Consider the following 25,078-nt stretch of genomic DNA (forward strand, 5'->3'; position numbering starts at 1 on the left):
GCATTCTGAAAATGACAGTCAATAAATTATTTATTGAGGACATGATGGGCACACAGAGGCACGCTAGAAGCTATAAAGACTTGATTCTTGCCCTCAAAAATGTCTAAGGGTATAAATAGACTGTTCCCCAAACAAATGAATAATGCTTACGTGAGTATATGTATAATCAAATGTAAAATGGGGGTGGAAATAGGGGAGACTTTAGGCAGAGATTATATTCAGGTTTCTACAGTGTCATTTCTGATACTATGCACAGATTGTATTCAGGTTTCCATACTGGTATTTTGATATTACTGTGCATTTAAAAGACAAGTTAAAGCATCATCAGATTAGTCTAAGACATTTAGAGGCCTTTATAATAGCATATATCTATCCGGAGCTGGCTGGATATGGAGAATTCAGCGTCCCTATAATGACCACCATTTGATGTTATCCTGGGAGGACAATTGATGGCCTTTACCTGGGGAAGTGGAACTTGAAGGCAGACCTCTGGGGTTCAGAGAACTTACCACTGACCGTAGGCAAGTCTGTTGATTCTACCTTAGAAGTGACTTTAAATGCTTTATGGAGTGCATTTTATGTCTGTTCTAGACATTTCCAATTGGATAATATCACAGGCATCCTTGAGGTATTATTTCAAAAAAATTGTGGGTTGTTAATAGGTGTTAGATTAAAATTGTAATAAATTAATAAGAAAGGCAATTATTTAATTAAGGAAATGTTTGGTAGTAAAGTTAAATAGGATTTCTCAGAGCAATGAATTTACTTGGCTGTATTTTTGGTTTGTTTGTTTGTTTGTTTTTTGCAAACAGCATTCACCAGTTTGGGAACTGCTGATGTAGGAATTAGGGTAATTAGGATTTGGATTATTCCACATAGAATTTGCCACTTTATTGGAGGAATTGTTCTTAGTCTTTAGTCTTTCTATACTCGGAATCACCTATGGGAGTTGACAAACAAAAATACAAATGTCGGGCGTTGGTTTGAGCCTAACAAATTATAATATCTAAAAGGTATGATGTGGAAAAGCTTCCCAGTGATTCTAATGTACTCTAGAGATAGTGAACTACTGATTAAGAATATGCCTTCTGGACACTTGCTAACTGCATTCTTAATCCTATTTGAGTATGCTAATAAGCTTTTGAAAGCAGCTCATCAGCTTCTAATTGCAGGTAAGTTCACTTCTCTGTGTGCTTAACAAGCACATTGACATTCTATTTGCAAGCCCTTTTCTTGCATCAAAGGAAAAATAACTAATGGAGCATTTGTGTATTGAGGTCAGTATAGGAAGGCTTAGCAAGGTGATTACTTATTTATTTTTTGTTAAAGTCCATGTAGCTTCTCCAAGAACAAATGAAATGGAAATAGAGGGGACAAGATCATTCTAATTAGAGGTTGACTTGGAACCTGTTTTTTAATCTCCACGTACATATTCTACATGTTTTTCCCACCTCATTCCCCAAAAAAGCGGAACTATTCATCCTACCTTCTTTCCACCTTGATCTTTAACCAAATGATGGAGAAAACCTGATGGGTTTATTTACTTATTAAAAGAAGGGGCTCTTCGGTGATTCAGTCGGTTAAGTGTTCGACTTCGGTCGGCTCAGGTCATGATCTCGCGGTTTGTGAGTTGGAGCTCCACATCTGGCTGTCTGCTGTCAGCACAGAGACTGACTTGGGTCCTCTGTCCCCCTTTTTCTCTGCCCTTCACCCACTCATGCACACACACTCTCTCTCTCTGTCTCTGAAATAAACAAATATTTAAAAAGAAGACTGTAGAACAAGGCAACAAATTATTTTAGCGTAAAGTATAACATGGTATACAAAAATATGTTCTACATGAATTTAAAATGCTTTATGAAATATTTCTTTTATTGCTTATGTAGATTTAAGATAAAACACATGCACAACACACACACACACACACCACCTGCAAAAAATTTAGAAGGCATTTGGTAGTTTATCCAGCAGCTGTCCAGGTAGGGAGACTTGTATTTAGGGGGATTTAGGGGAGCAAATTTTGCCACCCCAAGATATGCCTCTATGGAATATTGATTGTTTCAAACTGTTTTATTTTTTAAGAAACTGCAGACCCAGAAGAACCTCTAAAAACTAAGTAGAGACATTTACTAGTATAAGGGAAATCTCCATTTGTAAGAATGTCTCCCTCAGTACCAGGAGAAAGGGAACAACTGAAGGCATGGGCTTAAATCTTAAGGCAGACTTCAATCTGTGTAACAACCTTACCTGTGTTTACTGAGCTTTTCTTGTAACCTTCCATAACTGACTTTCCACTCTCAATATTTCTTTTGTCTTTAGCTGGAGGTGGTATTTAAGGTGATGGCTTTAGCCGTTTCAGTGAGTTACTGAATTTTCCTGGGTCTTTCCCATGTCTACAAGAGGTATACGTGTTAAACTTCCAATTTTCTCCTACAAATCTGTCTCGTGTCAATTTGATTCTTAGACCAGCTATAAGAATCTTGAAAAGTAGAGAAAACTTTTTTCCTCCGCAACAAGTACATAAGCATCCCTGCCACCAAGGGAAGTAAAATATCCTGCGACGTAGTAAGGATGTTTCATGTGGCTTTGTGATGGATAAAATCTCTCTCCTGTTGCTCTTTTTTCCTCAGTTCTGACTATATGTTCATCATGCAGCTGTCTGTTACTAATTAAGAATCCCTGGCATTTAGATTTTGAATTAGGGAATGTATTGGCTATTCAAAGTATCCCTTCCTGCCTTCCCATGGCCTACACTATCAGTCATTTCTTCTTTCTCCTCTTTTGTAGCCTCTTCTTCATTAGACCATTTCTATGAACATTTAAACAAGCTCTAGACTCTCCGGTCATTAAAAAGTTTCCAGGGACCTCTCACGTCTCTAGTTTCTGTCCATTCCTGTCCCTTTCCTTGGCAGCTAGACTCCTTGAAGGAGTTATCTTATACTTCTTGTCATGTGCAACTCACATCCCCTCCATTTGACTTTCCTCCTCATTTCTGTTCATGGAAACTGCTCTCAGTAAGGTCATCAGAGACCTCCATGGTCCTGAGTTCTGTGGATACTCCTCAGCCTTTCTCTTGACCTTTTAGCAGACTTCAACACACTCACCTTACTGGATTTATTAGTTTTCTATGACGGCTGTAACAGATTACCACAAGCAGGTAGCTTAAACCAACATAAATTTATTCTCTTGCAGTCCTGAAGGCCAGAAGTAAAAACTCAAGATGTCATCCAAACTGCACTCCCTCTGGAGGCTTTAGGAGAGAGGGAGTCTGTTCTTTGCCTCTTCTAGTGGCTACTGACATTCCTTGACTTGTGGCACATCACTCTAGTCTCTGCCTCCGTGGTCACATTGCCTCCTTCTCTTCTCTTCTTTTCTTATAAGGACACTCATCATTGGATTTAGGGCCTACTGGGATCATCTAAGATGATCTACTTATCTCAGTGTTCTTAATTTAGTCACATCTGCAAAGACCCTTATTCCAAATAAAGTAACTTCCTGGGTTCTAGGGATTAGGATGTGGACATATTTTGGGGGGAGGGGGCTACCATTCAACTCACTATACAGAGTTCTATCTTCCCTTGATTTGTGTGATGCCATACTTTTCTGCTTTCCTTCTAAACTCTATGGCTTCTTCTCAGTCTCTTTTTCTGTATTTTCCTCCTCCTCTACCCGACTTTTAAAAATGTTCACATGCATCAGGTTGGGTCTTGGATCCTCTTCTAATCTCACTTTGCCCTCTCTTTCTAGGTAATATCTTCTAGTCCCGTGACTTCTATTACAATTTATATAAACGACCACTCCATATTTCTTTATTTAGTCAGAACTTTCCTATTCTTGATGCATATAGACAACCTACTTAACATAGTCATTTGACTGTTTCAGAGGCATTACAAACTTAATGTGTTCAAAATAGAACTCCTCACCCCATTTACCCCCACTCCTCATCACCACCCAAGAAAAGTTTGCGCTTCCCACAGAATTACTTAGTTCAGTGAATAACATTACCATCCACCCAGTTGCTTGCGCCAAAGTTATCCTTGATATTAACTTCACTCTATTTCCCCACGTCCATCACCAAAACAACCCAAAATAGTTTCAGAATCTGCCTACTTTCTTCTTACTGCCATTATCTTAGTCTTAAGCAGCCACCATTTTTCCATCTGGATTAGTGCGTTAGCTTCCTCACTGGTCTCCTATTATCCACTCTCAGTCTCTCCAATCCATTTTCCATATGGCAGCCTGACTGATTTCAAAATATAAATTGAATCCTATTGTGATGCTGCCGGGAACCCTTTTTGAAGGCTTTCATTGCTTTTAGGATAAAATTTTAAATCTTCCGTGTAGCTTTTAATGTCCTGCACGATCTGACCCCATCTGTCTCTGCTACTTCATCTGTCTTCCTTGCCATTTTCCCACTGGTTCTCCTTTGACCCGCCAACTGTATGCATCCCTACTGTAGTTCCTGAGAGTTCCTTCCTGCCTCTGAATCTTTGCACATGTGTTTTCCTCTTTGGAAAGGAAGACATTTTCCTTGGTCCAAGGTTCTTATAGCTGGATTAAGAAATAAATTCATGTGAGACAGATTAAGAGGAGAAATCAAATGTAGTTTCATGTGTATGGGAATCCACACAGACATGAAATTCCAAAGACAGGTGACTTGAAGCTTACATGACATTCTGAGTTAAGGAATTAGGATGGAGTCTGAGGATGTGAAGGGGAGGAAGACCTTTAGCAGGAAGGAGGGATTATTTGGAAAACAAAGGTTACCTTGTTACCTTAAATTTCTTAGGTAAAGAGGAATCTTTGTTAGGAACTCTCTTCCTGGTACAGGCTCTCCTTTCCAATGTAAATTTAGGCACTTGAGGGGGAGTTAAAGAGCTTTTCCTGAATCTGGTGGGTTTTAGGTGCTTTAATCTCAAAATAATATTTATGCCAAAGTGGCCTATCTTGGGGCTCTTACCTTTGGCCCATACCCTCTACTCGCTATTGCTAGCTAACTTATATTTTTCAGGTATCAAAGAAAGTGTTTCTTGCTCAGGGAAACTTTTCATAACCACCACCCACTCCTGGATTTGATTAGGTCCCCCTGTTGTTTTCTGATATTCCCCTTTACCTCACCTTTTGTAACATGGATCATAATTATTCTTAATTATTTGCTTACCTCTCTCCTGTCATAATGTGAATATCACCAGGGTGAAAACCATATACCCTCTCAAAGCACCAGTAAAGTACAGTGGCTAAGGTAAATAGGCACTCAAAAACTAATGAGTGAGTGCATCTAATGACCTGAGTTGCTAAGACATAACTGAGAATGGACCAAAGCTGAATCTAGTGTCACATATTTGAAATAAAATAAGAATTTAAACTAATATCCACAATATTTAATTTAAAAAATGGTATTAACCAGACTGAAGGAAGTTCACAAAACTCTAGGAAACAGAATAGTAGAGACTAGTTTTTATAGCAACTGCTCAATAGACTTTTTCTAGATAATTCAGCCGAAAGTCCCAAGTATTTTTCACTGTCAAGCTGTTATCATGGGCACAATGCAGGTTTATAGCTTCTGAAAAATCTCAGGTTCAAAAAATAGCTAGTATTTGGTATGAGCACATTGGATCTGACAGTTGTGAGTGTTCAAAGTGTTGAACTGATGAAGCACGTGTTGTAGAAATGTCCTACGTACATTAAAAGTCCTGAAGTTCTTTATGGCTGGGAACTAAGGTCCCTATTTCAAGCCATATATTTTAGACATGAACCCTTGACCATGGCAAAGTGCTAAAGTGAATGCTTAGCAGACCTTAGCACCCCTATTTTGACTGTGTGGTGCTATGTGCTTTCCCATCTTCAGCCTAAATGACAACTTTTATTTTCTATTTTCAGCACGTTTGTCATGTGTTGAAGAGGGAAACTGAGGTGGAGGGGGAATAAATGTCAAATAGTTCTCAGATTTCATAGTGCAGTATAGATCCAGGCCAGACATAAACTCTTTTTTCTGCTATTGAGGTCTAAATCTTGAAGAATTTCTCAAGCAGTGACCTACTTCAAACTGCACATTTGTCTGCTGATTAAATAAGAGGAATAATGTGGCAACTGATGGTTTGTGTGGTGGAGCTAGTCATTGTTTATCAAATACCTACATTATCTATCGCCACATGATAACTTACCACAAACCTTAGCAGGTTAAAACAACAAACATTTATTATCTCACAGTTTCTGTGGGCCAAGAATCTGGGGGCAACTTAGTTAGGTGGGCCTCTAACTCAGAGTGTCTCATGAAGTTACAGTCAAGTAGTCAGCTAGGATGGCTGTCTCATCTGAAGGCTTAACTGGGGGAAGATGAACTAAGCTTACTCACACGGTGTTGACAGGATTCAATTCCTTTGTCACATAGGCCTCTCCATAACATAGCTGACAATATGGCAGCCATTCTGATTTGTGATTCTACTTTTATAGCCAGGCATTTCCCCTGATTCTGGAAGTTTTGGAGGTATTTTCTTTGTCCCCACTACACTAGGATGTCACATGATGTGCCTTGATGTGGGTGAGGATCGAGTGAAATAATGGATATAAAAGGTCAAAATAGGATGGTTAGAAAAACACTGTGCACTTAGAGGGCAAGCATAGTGGATGGTGAGCTAGAGAGGAGCTGGGAACAGAAAGAGAATGTTACATGAAACTCTGGAAGCAGGAAAATCAGGGAAGTTATGGGCAATGGTCCTGTCTTACCTGGTGTCTTCCCCAAGTTGGAAGGTATCCCCAAGTGCCTTACCTAGGAGTTACCAGTGTCCAGCAAAAGCTCCCCATTCCCCCCTCACTACTAAAGTCTAGGGGCACATTAGGCACTAAGGCACTAGGGCCCACAAACCAGTGTTCTTGAGCTAAGCTGGCAAATCAGCTTGCTTAACCTTTGAATCTGGTACTTTCTTTGGTCTTAAATATAGCACTATCTAGATTTTTTTTTTTTTTAGAGTGAAGTTGGACAGATTATGCACCTGAAGTCAGAGTATAGATATGAAAGTACTTAATAAATTGTTAAACATTATACAAATTAAGTTGTTGCATTCCTTCTACTTAGAGAAACCTAAACTCTCCAATTGTGTGGAAAACACAGATAGAATGGTATAAAATGCAAATAAACACTCTATATAGCCTACTGAGAACCATTTTCCTAATATTAACAGTCCCATATCTCAATATTTTCAACTTCTCTAAAGTATTTGCATTAAATTGGGTGACATTCCCCATGTTGGGATTATGGTATGTTTCCATTCCCTTTCTCATGAGCGAGGGCATCCTGCAGTTTGCTCTGTATTCCACCGTGCTCTTGAGTCAGACAGGTTATTCTATTCTTTGTTTCTCTGCCTTCTCTTTTTCCTTATGGTCATGTGCACTTAGGATTTATTTTTTTAGGGAAAGGCAGATATTTTAGAAAACTGAATACTGGTTCTGTCTGAGTGATTTCCGTACTGATGGGGAGAAATCGCTGTGCTGCTTATAACCCACTGCGAAATGAGCCTTTGGAAATATAATACTGTTTAACCTGCTACCGAGCAAGGGTCAGGTTCTTTAAGGGTCTCTGTGCTTAGGAATACCCTATTTATTTATGCAGTTGCCCAGGCATTTAGAGCAGACTTGCCTCTATCATTATTATGCTGCAAATGGTGGTGGTCAAAATAAAGAATTGGTTTCCTTCCTTCATTATAGAATTATTATTATAGAGCAGTGTTTGGAATAATCATTGATTTCTTTTGTCTTTATTTAAAATATGTTAAACCAATGTATTTCATACGAGGCACCCTATTTATTTAAAATTTTTTTTTAATGTTTATTTATTTTTGAGACAGAGAGAGACAGAGCATGAACGGGGGAGGGCCAGAGAGAGAGGGAGACACAGAATCTGAAGCAGGCTCCAGGCTCCAAGCTGTCAGCACAGAGCCTGACGCGGGGTTCGAACTCACGGACCGTGAGATCATGACCTGAGCCGAAGTCGGACGCTTAACCGACTGAGCCACCCAGGCGCCCCGAGGCACCCTATTTAAACCAACAGTGGGGCGCTTGGGTGGCTTAGTCGGGTCAGCGTCTGACTTCAGCTCAGGTCAAGATCTCATGGTTCGTGGGTTTAAGCCAGGCATCAGGCTCTGTGCAGACAGCTCGGAGCCTGGAGCCTGCTTCCAATTCGGTGTCTCCCTCGCTCTGGGCCCCTCCACCACTTGTGCTCTCTCTCTCTCTGTCTCTCAAACAAACAAACAAACAAACAAACAAACAAACAAAATTTTTTAAACCAACAGTGAATTAAACGGGTTCTGTCATAAATGAAATTCTTTTTGAGATATCAGTGAGTTGGTTTTTCATCTCTTCTTTACTCTTCACAATTCTACCTTGTCTTTTAAAAAGATTAGATTTTCTAATGTTCATAACAGATTAGAAAGTTGCAAGAACTTTAAAGGGGAGTAAGCAATAATTTTTTAGTGCACCCAGACATAGAGAAAGACTTTTTTCATGAATCTTGCCAAGATGGAAATGAATGAAGAAAGAAGTTGTTAAATAAAACTCAAAGATGCCCCAAGGAGGATGGAGGTGGGGATGGAGTGGAGATTGAGATTGTGAGCCTCCCTCTTGCTTATTGCAAATTGAAACTCTAATTAGAGGAAAATTATGCATATGAAACAATACGGTTAAGTAGTATTAACACTCGTTAGGTGCAGGAGCTTAGAGGAAGGAGGCAGGGAGTAAAGACTGCAGTGCTTTTGGAAGAATGGTTAAGATTTAAATAAAGAACAGGAAAAAGACACATTCCAGATGAGAGCAAACACATCAGTGTGGATTTGGAAGCCAAGTATAAGCACCTAAAAAAGATACGTATGGGGGCGCCTGGGTGGCGCAGTCGGTTAAGCGTCCGACTTCAGCCAGGTCACGATCTCGCGGTCCGTGAGTTCGAGCCCCGCGTCGGGCTCTGGGCTGATGGCTCAGAGCCTGGAGCCTGTTTCCGATTCTGTGTCTCCCTCTCTCTCTGCCCCTCCCCCGTTTATGCTCTGTCTCTCTCTGTCCCCAAAATAAATAAACGTTGAAAAAAAAAAAAAAAAGATACATATGTACTTTAAAAAGCCATAGACAGGCAGACATACAAGATGTAGACAAAAATTAAGGCCAGCAAAAACTGCCACCAAAAAAATTAAGCAAGTAAAACTAATATAGTATTTTTAATTTATAAATTCTTTTATGAAAAATAAAAATCTTGACAAATGTAATACAAGTTCTTACAACAAATAAAAGGTATATATCCTGATAGAAAAATGGTCAAAATACTTTAGTAGAAAAATGACAAAACAAGAAATAAAAATGGCCAGTAAGTATATCTCAAAATATTCAACCTCAGCAAAAATCAAAGAAATGTAAACATAAACAATAAATGGCAAGTTTTCTCTTATGAGACTGACAGCGGTTTGAAAAATAATAATACCTGGGGCATTGGGGTGGCTCAGTAGGTTAAGCGTCCAACTCTTGATTTCAGCTAGGGTTATGATCTCATGTTTCATGAGATTGAGTCTCACATCAGGCTCCACGCTAACAGCTCAAAGCCTGCTTAGGATTCTCTGTCACCTCTCTCCTGCCCCCCACCCGTGCTCTGTCTCTCACAAAATAAGTAAATAAACATTTAAAAAATAATAACAATACACACAAATGCAGAGGAATAGGTACTTACTACTGGTGGGAATTTAAATTCTTATGGCAGTGTGGCAATGAATTGAGGGCCTTAGAAAAAACGTAGTTTCCATTGGTGCCTGGGGGGCTCAGTCTGTTAAGCATCCAACTTCAGTTTAGGTCATGATCTCGCAGTTCAGGGGTTTGAGCCCCACATTGGGCTCTGTGCTGACAGCTCAGAGCCTGGAGCCTGCTTCAGATTCTGTGTCTCCCTGTCTCTCTGCCCCTCCCCTGCTCACGCTCTGTCTCTCTCTCTCAAAAATAAATAAACATTTTTTAAAAACCACATAGTTTCCAATATAGCAGTTCAGTTTCTAGGAGTTATCTTAAGGAAGTCATTGAAAAAGATGAACACAAGATGTTCATCTAACCTTTATAACATGGAAACATTGTAAATATCCCAAAAGACAGTATGGTGATATTAACATAAAAATGAGAAAATGCAAATGATAGAGCATCATGCTGTTACTCTAAGAATAGATGCTTGGGGAAAGTGTGTGCGTATATGTGACTGCATACACTTAGGGGACATCGGAGAGGTTATATGCACTACATCATTAATAGTCTTTAACTCTGGATAGTTGGACAACTGGTAACCTTAATTATCTCTTTTTTGTTTATCAAGACAGCGAATATGTGTTACCTTTTGAAATATGATTTATAGGGGCGCCTGGGTGGCTCAGTCGGTTGGGCGTCCGACTTTGGCTCAGGTCATGATCTTGCGGTCCGTGAGTTCGAGCCCTGCGTTGGGCTCTGTGCTGACAGCTCAGAGCCTGGAGCCTGTTTCAAATTCTGTGTCTCCCTCTCTGACCTTCCCCCATTCATGCTCTGTCTCTCTCTGTCTCAAAAATGAATAAACGTTAAAAAAAAAATTTTTTTAAAGAAATATGATTTATAGAAAAACAGCTTGAGAATCAGAATAAGGGGCAGTTGCTTACAATGTTCATTAAGAATGCATTTTTTTGAGGCACTGGGTGGTTCAGTTGATAGAGCATGCAACTCTTGATCATGAGTTCAAGCCCCATGTTGGGCATGTGGTCTGCTTAAAATAAAATAAAATAATCAAAAAAATGCATTTTCTCTACCTACTTAAACATTAACGAAACTGTGTGACCTTAATTAGGTTCTAGAACCTGCAAAAAAGTTGGCTTGGAAAGATTCCCCCTCCCTCACTTACCTAGAAAGGCTAACTAAGCCTAGACATTTTTTCTTTGAACTCTTTCTTTAAAATGTTCATTTATTTATTTTGAGAGAGAAAGAGAGAGAGGGAGAGAGAGAGAAAAGAGGGGGCAGAGGGGGAGAAAGAGAATCCCAAGCAGGCTCCACACTCAGCGCAGAGCCTGACGTGGGGCTCAATCTCATGACTGTGAGATCATGACCTGAGCCAAAATCAAGAGTTGGACGCTTAACTGACTGAGCCACCCAGTTGCACCTCTTTTAACTCTTTAAGAATTCTACATCTGCATAGTTGATAATTGCAGAATATGGTTAATTTTATAACAGTTACAGGCTAATGGTTTCTGTTCATCTATAGTTAATAACTTTGACTTAGAACTTCAGAAACTTCTGGAAGAATCTGGATGTTGTAGATTTTCATTTCCTTGATCCTTGTATCATTTTGTCCTTCTTTTTGCTCCTGTTTAGATTCTATCATAATGAATGGATCCAGTGTAGCCAATACATCACCTAATGTAAAATCCAAAGAGGACCAAGGATTAAATGGGCACGATGAGAAGGAAAACCCATTTGCAGAGTACATGTGGATGGAGAATGAAGAAGATTTCAACAGACAGGTAAAGAAAGAAGTGGAACGGCTTTAATATCTTGCCATCCATCTGTAACGAAAGAAATGGATTTGTCGGCTTTAGAATAATTTAAAAATGCATGGAGGCCTGGTCTGGGCTGACCAAGGAGCCTCTTCAGCTGGTAAGACACCAGAGTAACAGTACTTTGGAGGAAGATCCTGATTCTTTTCTCTCACTTTGATTACAAGAGGCTCTCGTGCCATGGCGATCTGGTATAGACTTCTGCGAAACAACAGCTGTGTGCAGACAGGCCAGCCTGGCATGCCCCCCCTGCCCCCATGGGAATTCAGGGACTGGTAGAATGTGTGTCTGAGATGGAGAAGTGTGCTAGGTAGGAAAAGGCTAGACTGTTTGAACAAAGGTTCAGCAGTAACCTGTTGTCTTGTATCTCTGTGATGTTGATAGCCCAAGGTAGGCATTCCAGGTAGACAGTGATTCTGTGACCACATGGTTCTTCCGTGGTGTTTCTCTGCCATAGCAGGGCATTTATCAGCTGAGTAACTGAAGGATAACTGAAAGTCTAGCCACTGGGAAATGGGGAGAGCTAAAGGCCGAGGAAGAGATCTCCTTTTAACCAAGTGATGCCTAAGTGTTCACACCCCTTCTGGGGGCTGTTACATGATGAATAGTAATGTGGCCACCGCCAGCATGGGAGACGGGACGTGATTTTAACTGAAGAGCCTGGTGCTCTGGAAAGAAGGAAACAAGTTTATCTGGGCAACCAACAGTTTCCACCCCAGTCAGCTCACTGTGTCATGATTTGTGTGAACAGCACATAGACCATGCTGCCCATCACATCCCTGTGCCCAGGTAACTGTTTTTGTGGCTGCGCCAGTGAGTAAGGGTAGATTTAATAGGGAGGAGCACACTGTGATGCTCCTGTGTAGAGGCAGGGCAGATCTTGAGCAGTCGTGTTAAATCTTATGGCTTGGAAATATGTTGTGCTTGTTGTTACTTTAAGTACTTCAGACTATCTAATTTACTTGAGATCAAAGTGTGGCTAATTGTAATGCCACTATTTTTACATCTTGTGCTACTGGTGACTTTTGAATTCATGAATAACTGTATGAGCTAGTCTGGGTGATTGTTTTTGCTTGACTTTCCCTCTGGTGGTGGTGCTAGTGAACTGTGAATCTGTCACCACGTAGGGTAGCCCACGGGAAAGGGATAGCCAAATGTGAAGCCCAGGACCTGTTAAAATCACACTTAATCTGCAGAGTGAACCATACTCTTCACTATGAGTTAACAATGCCTGCAAAGAAGGTGTAAAATATCCTAGATGTATATTGCTTTAGATTAAGGCAATCTTTAAGAAATACAGAGTTGTTTAAATATTCATATTTTTCCTTGCTTTGGAAGGCTACCTACATCGATGACATCATTTTCTATTGGTTTGCCAAAAAGTGTTCTTTATATCTTTCTAAGGTTCTGAAAGTATTTTTCTCCTTTAGGGGCCTCATTACCAGAAAAGTGGGCCAGAAGCTGGGAGTTGGTTTTGATTTAATCTCCACTATCCAGGTAGTGGTCTAGTTCTGTAATTCCTGTACCTTTTTCATACTTATAAAATGGGAAATTTAAGAAGAATTGCTTCTTAACAAGGTTGAGAAAAGAATCTCACACTTTAAAATGATTTTCTGTAAGCGCCGTCTGAATGAAAAGTATTTTTGTCACATATTTGAGATGTTAGAAGAGGTACGAAGACCTTGACTTTCTGCTATTCTGAATAACTGTTTCCTTAGTCTTATTGTTGATGGAATGTGGTTGAAAAAAAACAAAAATTATATTTTCTCTGGCCAGTCATTCGAAGCATCTTAATTCTTAGTAGACCTCATACAAGATCATTCTTAATAGCAGAATAAGGACCTCTGAAAGAAAGAGGCAGAAAACTGGAAGGGGCAAGTCCCACCAGGACGGTAAGTCTGAGCTCATCACCTTTGCTTGCTAGGTGGAGGAGGAGCTGCAGGAGCAAGACTTCTTAGACCGCTGTTTCCAGGAGATGCTGGATGAAGAAGACCAAGACTGGTTTATCCCCTCACGAGACCTGCCTCCGGCTATGGGACAGTTGCAGCAGCAGTTAAATGGACTGTCAGTCAGCGATGGCCATGATTCCGAAGACATTTTGGTAAGAGCCATATGCAGACGCACACGAGACATAGTGAAAAGAATATGGGATTTGGAGTCACAGACTTCCCTTGGGGCCCTATACCCTTGGGCCCATCTCTGGAGCCTCTGAGCCCCCGTTTCTTCACTCATCCCACGGACACGCATAAGAGGGTGCGACGAAGATGCGTTGTGCCGCATAAAGTGCCGTGAAAACACGATTGTCGCAGCAGCGCCAGCTTTTATTTTCCCCAGTGGGCTTTTCAAAGTAAAATTGGGATTAAGGGTAAGAATTGGAACACAGAGGAGGTTTGGTTTCAAATTAGCATTTGCTCTTGTTGTTCTTTCCTTTTACTGTTCCTCAAATCTGTATTTATAGTTTTGAACGATGCGGTTATAAAAATTGCCTGTTCGTTTCGGAAGGAACATGACTCCTAAGAGGCCATTTCCCACTTAAAATTAGAAGACTGGATAAACCAATTTCCTGCCTTTCATGTTTACTTAAAGTCAGAATTCTGTGAGTGGCTTAGTTCTCCCAGAACTCATGTTCCAAATGACTGTGCCCCGCGGTTTGCTCAGGTCCCAGGTTTTGGACTTTCACAAGAGAGTGGATCACCAAAGAGAAAACAGTGAGGGGGAAAATAAAGGGATTGTGGTAACCAAACTGGTTTGGCGGAATACTCTGATTTTCATCGAGTTAAGGTACTCAGTGAATTGAGAAATTATTTTTGGAGTCAGACTTCCAAGCCTCTAATGAAAGCGTCATGAAGGGAACAGGAGTGTAAAGCAGGAAGGAGAAAATGAGGTTGGTCAAGGCTTTATATGTCAGGAGCCATTGAGAGCAGCCCAACAATAACAGCCTGGTGATAATGGAAGCATGCAGAAAATAACCTTGAAAGTGGGATTTATTATCTCTTGGTTCTTCTTTCAGAGCAAAAGTAACCTGAACCCGGATGCCAAGGAATTTATTCCGGGAGTGAAGTACTGAACTGACAGAAAGCTTTGAGGAGAACTTGTATGTCCCCACATCTGGGGACAGTGCTGCACAAAGAGGCAGAGCTGAAGAGGGGGGTGGGGTGGGCGAGGGGTGCACAGTGGGGAAGGGGGACAGTGGTTTAACTTGACACTGTGAGTGGAGTAACTAATGTGCTCAGTCTTACTCTACAAGCCTCCGAGTCTTTCTCTTTTATTCTACAGACTTTGGTTTGGGGCAGTTTCCTATTATTATTATTATTACTAGCTTTTTGAGTTAAGGAAATTGCAATCTTTTTTTTCCCTTTATCAGGAATGTTCTGCTGTGTGTGTTTAAACAAAATAAGCTGACCAAGAAAATCTGGGTGTTTAAGAATGCCCTTCTCACCCTGCTGTACACTTACCAAGGGCAGTGAGCACCTGGAGAACTACTTATCGAGTCCGTTAAGCTGGACGAGAAGAGGGACGAGTGGAAGAAGCAGGTGTTGCAAATCAGAGTACTCGGCCCAACTCCCTTGACTCCCAGGGCTTTCCTGCAATGAACCGGATTACCGTGGCCTGCCAAGCCCATGTCTCCTTGCCTGGAACCCCATTCAAGAAAACACAGATTTAAAGTACTGGGTTATGGTAACTCTTGTGATGGCTAATGGAGGTTGTAAACCAGCAGGGGAGGGCTGCAACAGTGACTGTCCCTTGGGTCGCTTGGGTCACTCAATCACTGCTGACCTGTTCTTAAGCCTCTGCTTAGAGCCATCACCGAACTCATTATTCATTATTTACAAGGTAAAAGAGCTCTAGGATGGGTTTGTCACTTCAACTCTCATGGCATCTAGACCCCTATCTCCTTTCCGCCCTAACCCTACTCTGTTTTTAAGGAAAGATACTGTTACCAAAGGTGAAGCAGAGGCATGCTGTGCGGGCCATCAGCTTCCGCCTGGAGAAGTCAACCTTGAATCCTGTTAGTTGTGTCTTAAGAGTATTTTGACAGTTTTTTGCCAGCCCTGTGAAGACTTGGTCCTCCTGATATCTTCCCTTATTAGTAAATTATTCCCAATAATTTTGCCCAAGTAAACATATTTTTCTGGACACCAGCAAGGAGCTCCATTCACAATTTGGATGCTTCTCCCCACCTTACAGAATTATACAAAAGAACTCAAAAAAAGCCTGGGAGAATGAGTCTTGGTTGACCCATGTGACCATGTGACCCACTGGTACAGTTTCAGCAATTATAAAGTTTTGCTGTTCCCTGACCCCCAGCTTTGCAAGTTTTCTAGGTTGGGCTCTTCGGGTATGTTCCTTTTGTCTTTCCCGACTATAAGTCACAGGAGTTTTGGCTGATACTCATAAGGAATTAAAATGGGCACCAGAAGCTGCCTTTGTGTGATAAAGATGTAGATGGCAGAGTTAGGTCTAAAAGAGAACATGTCTTAGTCCTGGCCGTTCTCCCAGGACAAGGATTTGCAGAGGCCCGAGGGGGACAGTGGCTTCTGTGTGACTGCTACTGTGTTGTGCGACAGGCCTATTAGGAAAAGGCCATGTAACGAAATAAAGTCTGTTAAATTCAGTATGTGGATACAGGACAGAGGTTGGAAGGAAAGGACCAGCGTCTAGAAAGCTTAGGAATCTCTCCCTTTTCTTACGTGCTTCCTTGTTGACTTTTTCAACAGCTGCAGGCTAATGTCAGTTTTAAAATATGAACCCACATCTTTCCCTCATTTGAGTCTATAGGATGGCATTGTTTGAAGAATGGCCCTTTTTGTTAGGTCAACGACATAGGAGAGTAGCTTAAGGAGCTTGTACTGCCAGACATGCATGTTAATTCCTGAAGCCTCTACCCTGAGAGAATGGAACGCTTAACCCATTTTCAGGGAGGCCTCTGAATAAAGAAACTTCTTTATTCCAACTTCAGCTTTCAGCTGGGGTTGTTGCCTGTAATAGGGAAAGGGCCTTGGAAGTGCAGGAATAGAGGTGTGTCTGTGCTGGGACCCCTTTTCCTCCTTCAGTCTCCATTACCTTATCCAAGCTCAGAGTCCTGAAGGCTGTTGGAAATATGTTGAGACTGCAGAAAGAGCCGTTTTCTAGAGTGTGGATGTCTCCATCACAAAGATATAATGGATTCTCGTGTGGCTCCCAATCTGGAAAGTCCTATAAGGATCCAGGTGGAGCCATTTCTTCATTCTGAAGAAGGCTTGTTCTCCTGACCAGGATAGGCTAAGATACTATGTGCGGTCCAAGTCCTGTCTGCTGTGGAGTTCCATTTTGCATGCCAGTCTTTAGCACGGGTTTCACGAGGCAGATTTGGTCAGGACTAAGAGAGCTCCCTGCCACATGAGCAGTGAAACCTGAGGGCTGGACTTTCCAGTCCTATCCAGACACAAGAGTGTGCTGACTCCAGGATCAGGAAGCAGCCAGCAATGTGACTGGCCCCTTTCTTAACGAGTAGGCTCGCACTGCAGTTTCTTTCCGTAGCCTGGCTCTTTTCTCCATTGTTCAGATCTTGTGAGGCAGGAGCACAGTTGTCACCCAGATCATAGGCTCAGCTAGAGAGTTTGCCAGCTCCTTAGCAGAAAAATTCATGTGGGTCTCTTTGGACCTTCACTGGGAAAAGGCTGGGGGCCTCTGTCTCCAACTTTTGCCCTTTGTAGCAAACATTCTGACTGAGTACCAGCCGGGGCATCTTTACCCTTTAAGGGCAAGGCTGCTATTTCTAAGTGATTATTTTCATGTTGAATTTAAGCCACTACTGTGTTTAAACTTTTCCTATTGGCAACTGAAGTTTGAGGATTTGCATAGAAATACAATATGTATTTTCAACATGTGCCAATTCTGGCAGGTCCCAGTGTTAGTTTATTAGTGACTGATTTCTGAGTCTTGTGATTATTGGACTCTAAAACTCCAAGATGAAAATGATTTTATCTCTTGCTCTTCAAGAGAAAAAAAACAAATCGAGGAAGTGCCTTTTCAGTTTCTCCAGGTCTTTGAACTGCAGCGGAAAACCTGACGGACACAGCCTAGGCCTAAGCACCTGCAGCTGCGGGTCCTTGGGCATTCCTGACGCAACAGCTGACTCTGGGGGTCACGTATGGTCAAACCAAAACGGATTGTAAGGAAAAGGCTGGACCTTTGCAGCACCTTTGGTTTTCAAAGTCAAAACAGCTGGGGTCTCTTTAAGAGGCTAACTATGGCCTAAAAAATGTTTTCAGTGAAATACTAAGCAGCATTTTTTAAATTGTGTACTGTCCTAGTGTGAGTTTTGTCTTGATTTTGGAGAGGCCAAGAAGTAAGGAGGTCACTAAAATAGTCTGGCAATTATAGATGTCAGAGAGGAGAGCTGTGTGAAGGAGGAGCTGAAGGAAACAGTTTGACTGTATTAGTGCCGCTACGGACCCCACGTAGACACATCAGGCACCCAGGAACGGACGCTGCTGTGATCGGAGGGGACAAGTGTTCTTCGATAAGGGTCCCAGCATCACAGGTTAATAATGTGTGTTGGTTTAGGTGACGTGTAGCAGACTTCTGACAAATCTGACCAAGATTTGGGGGTGTCCACCTATTGGGGAAGACTGTATATCTATCCCCAGCCACTCCCTGGGGGTAATGCGTGCGTTTGGGAAATGAGTGGAGAGAACAGGAGGATTGACCCAGATCTGCTGTACGCTATGCTATTTACTATAAAATGGTACAACGTTTTCACCCAGTAACTCAACACTAAGGGATAATCCTGCCCTGTTGATTGTGAGCCTTCAGAAATGTTTAATGCTTGATGTGTGGTTTGGGAAGCAGGGATTTTTTTGACAACAACTTTATTGAGGCATATTTTACATATAAAATTCACCCATTTCAAGTTATTTTAGTAAGTTTCCTGAGTGGTAGGAAACCACCATAACCATACTCACCTTTGCAACATTTTCATCCTCCTCCCACCCCCAGATCCTTCGTGCTCTTTTACATGATAATCCCTTATATTTCCGTCTCTATAAATTTGCCTTTTCTGGGCATCGTATCAATGGAATCCTACAAGCTGTGGTCTCTTATATCTGGCTTTTCTCACTTAGCATATTTTTGAGTTTCATCCATGAAGTATAACTTGCGTTGGTAGTTTCTTCCTTTATAGTGCTCGGTAGTATTCCATTGACGGATATACCACAGTTTGTCAGCAGGTAATCTTTTAAACTTGGATTTCAGCCTCCTGTGTTCTGAACAGAACCCTCAGAACACAGAACTCCTAGGGAAGCTGCTGTGCATGTCAAAGGAACTGCTTACCAGAACCAGCTTCGTCACCAGAAGCTCCACATGAGGAGCCTCGACTGCAAAAATTTTTATAATTTTGCAACTTCTTTTTTATAAGGAACTTTCGTGCTGTCTACACATCAGGACTTTTGAAACATCTGATAATTTAATGAGTATGTTTTGAGTGGACACAAAAGTGAAACCATCTGTACTCTGTTGGTATTTGATCTTCTTGAACTGGATGGAGGGGATCTCTGAACTTTCTGAATACAGTATTGTCTCCATTACAAAGTTGAGCATGTATTAAAGATTGTGCTGCCTCTGTTGGATGGATTTGGAGAAGACAGCCAGCAGAGGAGGTCTCGAGAAAGGGAGGGGAGCCTGTGGAACAAGAAGCCCTGAGGGTCTACGCATGGCTCACCCATCTGGTGGTGTGGATGGCATAGTGCTGATGGTGCCCCGCGGCAGCTTAGTGCAATGTCTTGACTTTGGACTGTGATCCCCGTTTCACAAGTGTTTAAAAGCTGTTTTTGTTCCCTCCCCCTCCCCAAATAAACATTACAGGGTAGTTACTAATACTTCTTTGGGGGAGGGGGAGGGCTTTAAAATTGAAGAAATGATTTTCATAAAAATATAAAAAATGGGGAAAAAAGTTACTTTTTAAAAATTTTGCTATACAAACCAAATGGCAGCTGTGGAAAGTCTCAATAAAATGAGAATAAATTGCATTTACTGCTGGCAGCATACTGTTTTTCCTAAGGTTGAATTATATGTCCTCATACAGGGAGTGTATGTGTGAGAGATTTTTGTCCCAAGATGGAACGTGGTTTTAGTTGCATTTTTCATTCTAGTGTTAGGAAGTAGTAAAAGCATTGACTTGGAATCACCATGCCAAGTGAATCCCACCTCCACCACTTTCTTAGTGCCTTCAGCCTGCACCTCAGTTATAAAGATGTGACACCACCCTCCTGGGGCTGTCGTGAAAATCAAACTGCATTTAATCTCAAAATACTGCTTGGCACAGGGAAGGTGCTTCATTCTTAGTGGCAGTCGCGGCAGTAACATGCACAGTTTGTTTGTTTGTTTTTAATGTTTATTTTAGAGAGTATGTGCGCACGGAAGCAGGAAAGGGGCAGAGAAAGAGGGAGACAGAGGATCAAAGCAGGCTTCTGACAGCAGAGAGCCCAATGTGAGGCTCGAACTCATGAACCAAGAAATCATGACCTGAGCTGAAGTCGGACACTTAACTGACGGAGCCACCCAAGCGTCCCTCTGTACAGCTTTGAACAAAGATGATTAACAGGAAATCCTTGGAGTTGAAAGGAAGTTAAGGAAATTGGATAGCTGTTCTCTTCCTGCCTCTGGGGAAAACAGACTCCGATCTAGAAAACATGTAAAAGTTCTATCTGCCTTTCAAATCCTGAAAAAGTCGGAGACCCTGCTAGGTACCAAGGACTGACCTAGGTACCAGAGCTACTGGACATTGTCTGTTCTGTTGTGGGGATGTTTGAGAACTCATATTTATTCAGGTTACACCTAGCTTGAATCTCCCAGTGATTCTCTTGAGGGGCTTTGTCATATGACAAAATCATCAGACCCGCCCATGGCTCATGGGCCACGGGTTTTGCTTCGAGTGCTGGTTTTCTTTGCTGCCTTCTTAAAACCAGGATTTGGGCGGGGGGGGGGGGGGGGGGGGGTGGAATCTGAGCTGATTTGCCTGTTTAGACCTTTTTGAAATACTATAGTTATGTCTATTCATTTATTCACATCCTTGAAGATGGGAATGTTGTATTCATTCACTAAAACATTTTATTAAACTTAACTGAAGTAGATTACAGAAAAGCAGATATTGTAAACATGCAGTTCCATAAATTTTTGTCAACTTCTCAGTTGGTAGGAGGTATAGGGGGGTACTCATTTTTAATCCTCAGAGCACCCATCACAGCCACGAGACATTCAGTGCTTGCTGAATGAATGATATAGATGAGGCTGTGCTGTTGCTGAAATCCCACAGGTAGAGTAAAGCAGTGCTGGCTTCATTTGAGTCCCGTTCTTGTTCCATGCTTTTGCTTGGTCACAAGGCTGTTTGAGGCTCAGGAGAGATAAATATATCCATCTCTAACGCCTTCATAGCATGGAATCCCATTAGTTACTCCTAGTATCTTATTAGGGAAGGAGATTACAAGTTTAAATAAAAGGTGGAGAAACTCATCAAAAATCACTATGACTTTCTGCACCACAACCTCTGGTAACAGGGCCCTCCTGCTGGAAAATTACACTGGATGAGGAGACAGGAACACATTTGACCTTGTGCACTTTAATATTGCCTTTATTTTTCTCAACTAACATTTATTCAACCCTTATGCACGGGGACTAAAAAATCAATTAAAATGTGCTCCTTGCTTGGCTCTAAAACCTGTAGTGTCCCACTGGAATAGCAGAGCCTAGACAATGAATAGTAAGGAAGAGGGATGGCCATATTCTTGAATATGAACTCTTATATTTATGTTCTATTTGTACACTCTCCACCAATGAAGTTTTAGATTCTAAATCCAAAATACTGATTGATCCTGGTCCTGAGATCATGTAAAAAAAACTTCTCAAAGTTTTTTACATGTGCTGCACCTCTGCAGCACAAATCACCCGAGGTATTCAGCAAAAATGAACATTTCCACCTCTTCTTTGACCTACTGAATCAGACACCTTATAGAAGAGAAAGACAAAAGTCTTTTGTGTTGATATCACAACCTAGAATAACTGATGCACATAAGCTTGAGAACCAATGTCTGATACATGGTCCATGCCTTCTAACAGCTTACACTCTGAACATCTACAGAAGCAGCCATTGTGGACAGAGACTCCGTCTTTGGTCTTCACCGAGCAGCATGGGCAGCAAAACAGGAAGCTTTGGCCTGGTCTTTACTGATCAAACCAACAGTATCCAGGGGACAGGAATCCTATCTGCTCTTCACCGATGTTCATTATTATGTGTCACACAACAAATGCAAAATGTCTTCTATAACCAGAGCCAGGCTAGTAGTTACCAGGAATATGGAGGCCACCTAGTTGTGTCTAATTGGCCTTCTTGGATCTAAGTCATCCTCATAACCTCTCAAGAACTCATTCGTGGGGAAAAACTGCAAAATGTGCTGTTTACCTAGAGGCACCAAATCCAGTGAGGTAATTCTCTGAGACCAGAATGGTACTGTCCCCTAAACCCTACCGGGGCTCTCAGGAGGTGAGGGTGTGTCTAAGGTTAGTCCCTGTGATGTTCTCCACAGAAAACCTTTAGCTCCTTAAAAATGGCTGTACAGGCATCATTACCCATTTTGACAGGAGACAACTGAGGTCACTGTTTAACTGGCAGCCGCACAGCATGTACATATGCTAATGTTGGGGGGGCTGGGGAGGGATGGCACACGTGAATGTTCTGTGCAACTGCGTGGCAAGCAGATCGCAAACCACAGGCCAAGTACCTGGGCACAGGGCTTTAAATCCTAGACTAAAACCATTCCTGAGCTTTATAGGATACCTACTGGCAGGTGCCCTGAGGATGTACACAGCAAGTGTGCTTGATAACACAATCCAATAGGGGAGTGGGTAAAGTGTGTTTATTTTCTTTCATATGTTTTTCTTTAAAAAAAAAAAAAAAGGAAAAGGAAAAAAGCCTCCGCCTTTCCAATACTCAGTGTCCACTGGGCTTGTAGTGGTAGAGCCAGGGCCAGCCCCCTAGGAGAAGGTGTAGGAGTAGAAGGCAATGGCATTGGCAGTGTAGTCCATGGGGAGGAGGTGCCCAATATGCCTGGCCCCTAGGCTGGCCCCGCCCAGGGCAGAGGAGTGTTGCAGCTTCATCAGGGTGAAGCTGGAGAAGGAGTTCTGGGCCTGTTTCTCTCTGCCCTGGGTCAGTGCCAGAATGAAACCTGGAGGGAAAGAGGGCAGATGACGGACGTGACAGCAGACCAGCACCCTGTGGTTGAGACCAGGAGAAGGTGGGACAAAGACAGGGAAAGAAGAGGTCCAGGCCCTGAGGCATTCCCACACAGGTCTTCGCGGGGCCCACATGCCAAATCCCTAACAGGGCAGCAGGGTACAGGAGCCCAGTAATGGCTGTGGGGTCCTAGAGCCTGCAGCCACCAAGCACCCAATGCCAGGAACTCCAAGGAAGCAATGGGGTCCTTGAACTACTTCAGAATGTCTAATGGAAACCACAGTTACCCGAACCAACCAATGCTGGGTTGGTTTCCTTCTGGCTGGGACTGTGTTGACTACAAATGTCACCACATGCTGGTCAGAAGCTCTCATTTTAAGTGAGGTTTATCTTTAATTTTTAAAAAGTGGTGCATATTAGGGGCGCCTGGGTGGCTCAGCTGGTTGAGTGTCCAACTTCGGCTCAGGTCATGATCTCGAGTTCATGGGTTCTAGCCACGCAATGGGCTCTGTGCTGACAGCTTAAGAGCCTGGAGTCTGCTTTGGATTCTCTGTCTCCCTCTCTCTCTGCCCCTCCCCTGCCCATACTCTGTCTCTGTCTCTCAAAAAATAAAATAAAGTGTTTAAAAAAAGTGGTGCATATTTAATAAATCCTTTAAAAAGAACATCGTTTAAAGAGTTCAAGGAAGCTGGATGGGACATTGTATCAGGGCTCCATGGCAGAGTGAAGGCTAAGGGCTATGGCCTATCCAAGCCTCTGGGCCCAGGTTCCAAGTCCTCCCTGGGCAGGCAGCTTTCCCAAGCACCCCCTTCTGCCACCCACCCTATACTCACCTTCCCTTAGCAGCTCCCAGCTGTTCCACACAGAGCCCACACACAGGATGGGGAGGCCCATCTCCCTCTGGAACAAGGCCTGGCGGAGAGCAGAAATGGCTACTGGGGGCAACCAAACCTATCCAGTGCCGAAGTGGGGTAGTTTCTTAAGTCCAGCCTACCCTATCCCAGTTATTCTCCCTCTAGCCAAGGTGTATGGAAAATAAGGGAGAAAAACAGGGGGATTCATAAAACCAAGGGAGGGAAAGGAAAGGAAAAACGGTAAGCAACAATACAGAGGAGGGAAGGGAAGAGATGGAAATCGACAAAAACATGCACCACATTAAACCAATTTACTATATACAAATACAGGTTGCAGGCCGGCCACAGAGGGGAGGCTCTGGACCAAAGAATTTCCATGTGTTACAGACTTTATACGGAATTTTTCTCATACCCTAAGCTCATTTAAAATTGCGCCCCATTTACAGAGTTTGATAGGACAGTCTCAACCCTAATGAGAAGAGTCAAATCTGGCCCCGCAGCATCCCACCTGCGGTGATAAATGAGGATTCATTTCCCACCTCAACTCACCGGGTCAACCTCAGGCAACACAGCAACAATGTGTCTGCCCAGCATCTCCCCAGCCTTCCTGAAGATAAAACGGGAAAGGGGATCTCCTTGCTGAGCACCTGGGGGAGAGGGGAGGGAAGGGAGCTGGTGAATACCTAGCGAGCTGCCTGTCCTCTGCTATTCCCTCTGTTGCAGGGCAGCAACAGGAGTACCCATAGCTAGCAAAGTAGGAATGGATGCCCACCTCATTGGCATGTAGGTAAGCAAGCCTCCAAATCGGTCTCTCCATCCTTACTCCCCTGCCCACACCACATACTCCCACCTTAGGAGGGGTGTCCTGTATGGAGGAGGTTCATCCCACGTGCATGAGAAGGGGCAGCCCCCCCACCGCCCCGGAAGAGCACAGTGCCACCTGGTCTGTACTCCAGGTTACACAGTTACTGAGTCTATCCCTGAAGGTCTCTCACCTCTAGGGACCCAAGACCTTACTTGGGCAGCTGACTGGTGCTCCTGCCTCCCCGCCCCCCTAAGCCCCCATCCAACAGCCTGCTGTTGGTCAGCCCCTCCCTAGCTCTGCTCTGAAAAGGTCTCAGTCCAGCAAGACCTAAGAGGGCCCTATAATGCCATGAGGCCTTAGGGATCAAATGAAAGGAGTATGAACCTTATAGTGGAGAAGCAATGTGCAGGCAAGCAAGCCCTATGGTTTAGTTTCTCCTGACACCCAACCCAATAGGCCAAACCTCTCTATGACCTCCTAGGTTTTTGGGTATCATTAGTTGTTTTGTTTTGTTTTAATTATAGATGTGACCAAAGAATTGCTTCATAAATTTCTCAGAAACAGACACATAGCCTGCACAAGCAATAACAGCTGTCAAGAAGAGAAACATAGATAATATAAAATAATTTTCATACAACCCACGTGTCCTTCAGGCTCCATTCCAAGGCCCACCAGTACCAAG

General features: G+C 42.6%; 2 protein-coding genes across 8 annotated transcripts in view; one reads left to right on the forward strand and one right to left on the reverse strand.

The window, feature by feature from the left end:
* PAIP2B (poly(A) binding protein interacting protein 2B) overlaps positions 1-19,537 on the forward strand; it is a 33,556-nt gene extending 14,019 nt beyond the window's left edge. For 3 of the 5 annotated variants that reach the window (XM_086700909.1, XM_086700908.1, XM_086700910.1), the window contains exons 2-5: positions 11,347-11,495; positions 12,959-13,025; positions 13,453-13,629; positions 14,539-19,537. In XM_086700909.1, the coding sequence (XP_086557035.1) occupies positions 11,422-11,495; positions 12,959-13,025; positions 13,453-13,629; positions 14,539-14,595 (375 nt within the window). In that variant the 5' untranslated portion in view covers positions 11,347-11,421 and the 3' untranslated portion in view covers positions 14,596-19,537. The remainder of the gene's footprint in view (positions 1-11,346; positions 11,496-12,958; positions 13,026-13,452; positions 13,630-14,538) is intronic. The other 2 variants (XM_086700911.1, XM_025932484.2) reach the window with 1 other exon arrangement.
* NAGK (N-acetylglucosamine kinase) overlaps positions 1-25,078 on the reverse strand; it is a 39,961-nt gene that overhangs the window by 8,553 nt on the left and 6,330 nt on the right. For 2 of the 3 annotated variants that reach the window (XM_086700905.1, XM_086700906.1), the window contains 2 exons: positions 24,141-24,238; positions 23,571-23,649 (listed from right to left, as the gene is read on the reverse strand). In XM_086700905.1, coding sequence (XP_086557031.1) covers positions 23,571-23,649; positions 24,141-24,238 — 177 coding nt within the window. Of the gene's footprint in view, positions 1-20,593; positions 22,730-23,570; positions 23,650-24,140; positions 24,239-25,078 lie in introns of those variants that run through there. The other variant, XM_025932014.2, reaches the window with a different exon arrangement.

Source organism: Puma concolor, chromosome A3 (genome assembly GCF_028749965.1).
Source record: "Puma concolor isolate L17-30 chromosome A3, mPumCon1.1.hap2, whole genome shotgun sequence".
NCBI lineage: Eukaryota > Metazoa > Chordata > Mammalia > Carnivora > Felidae > Puma > Puma concolor.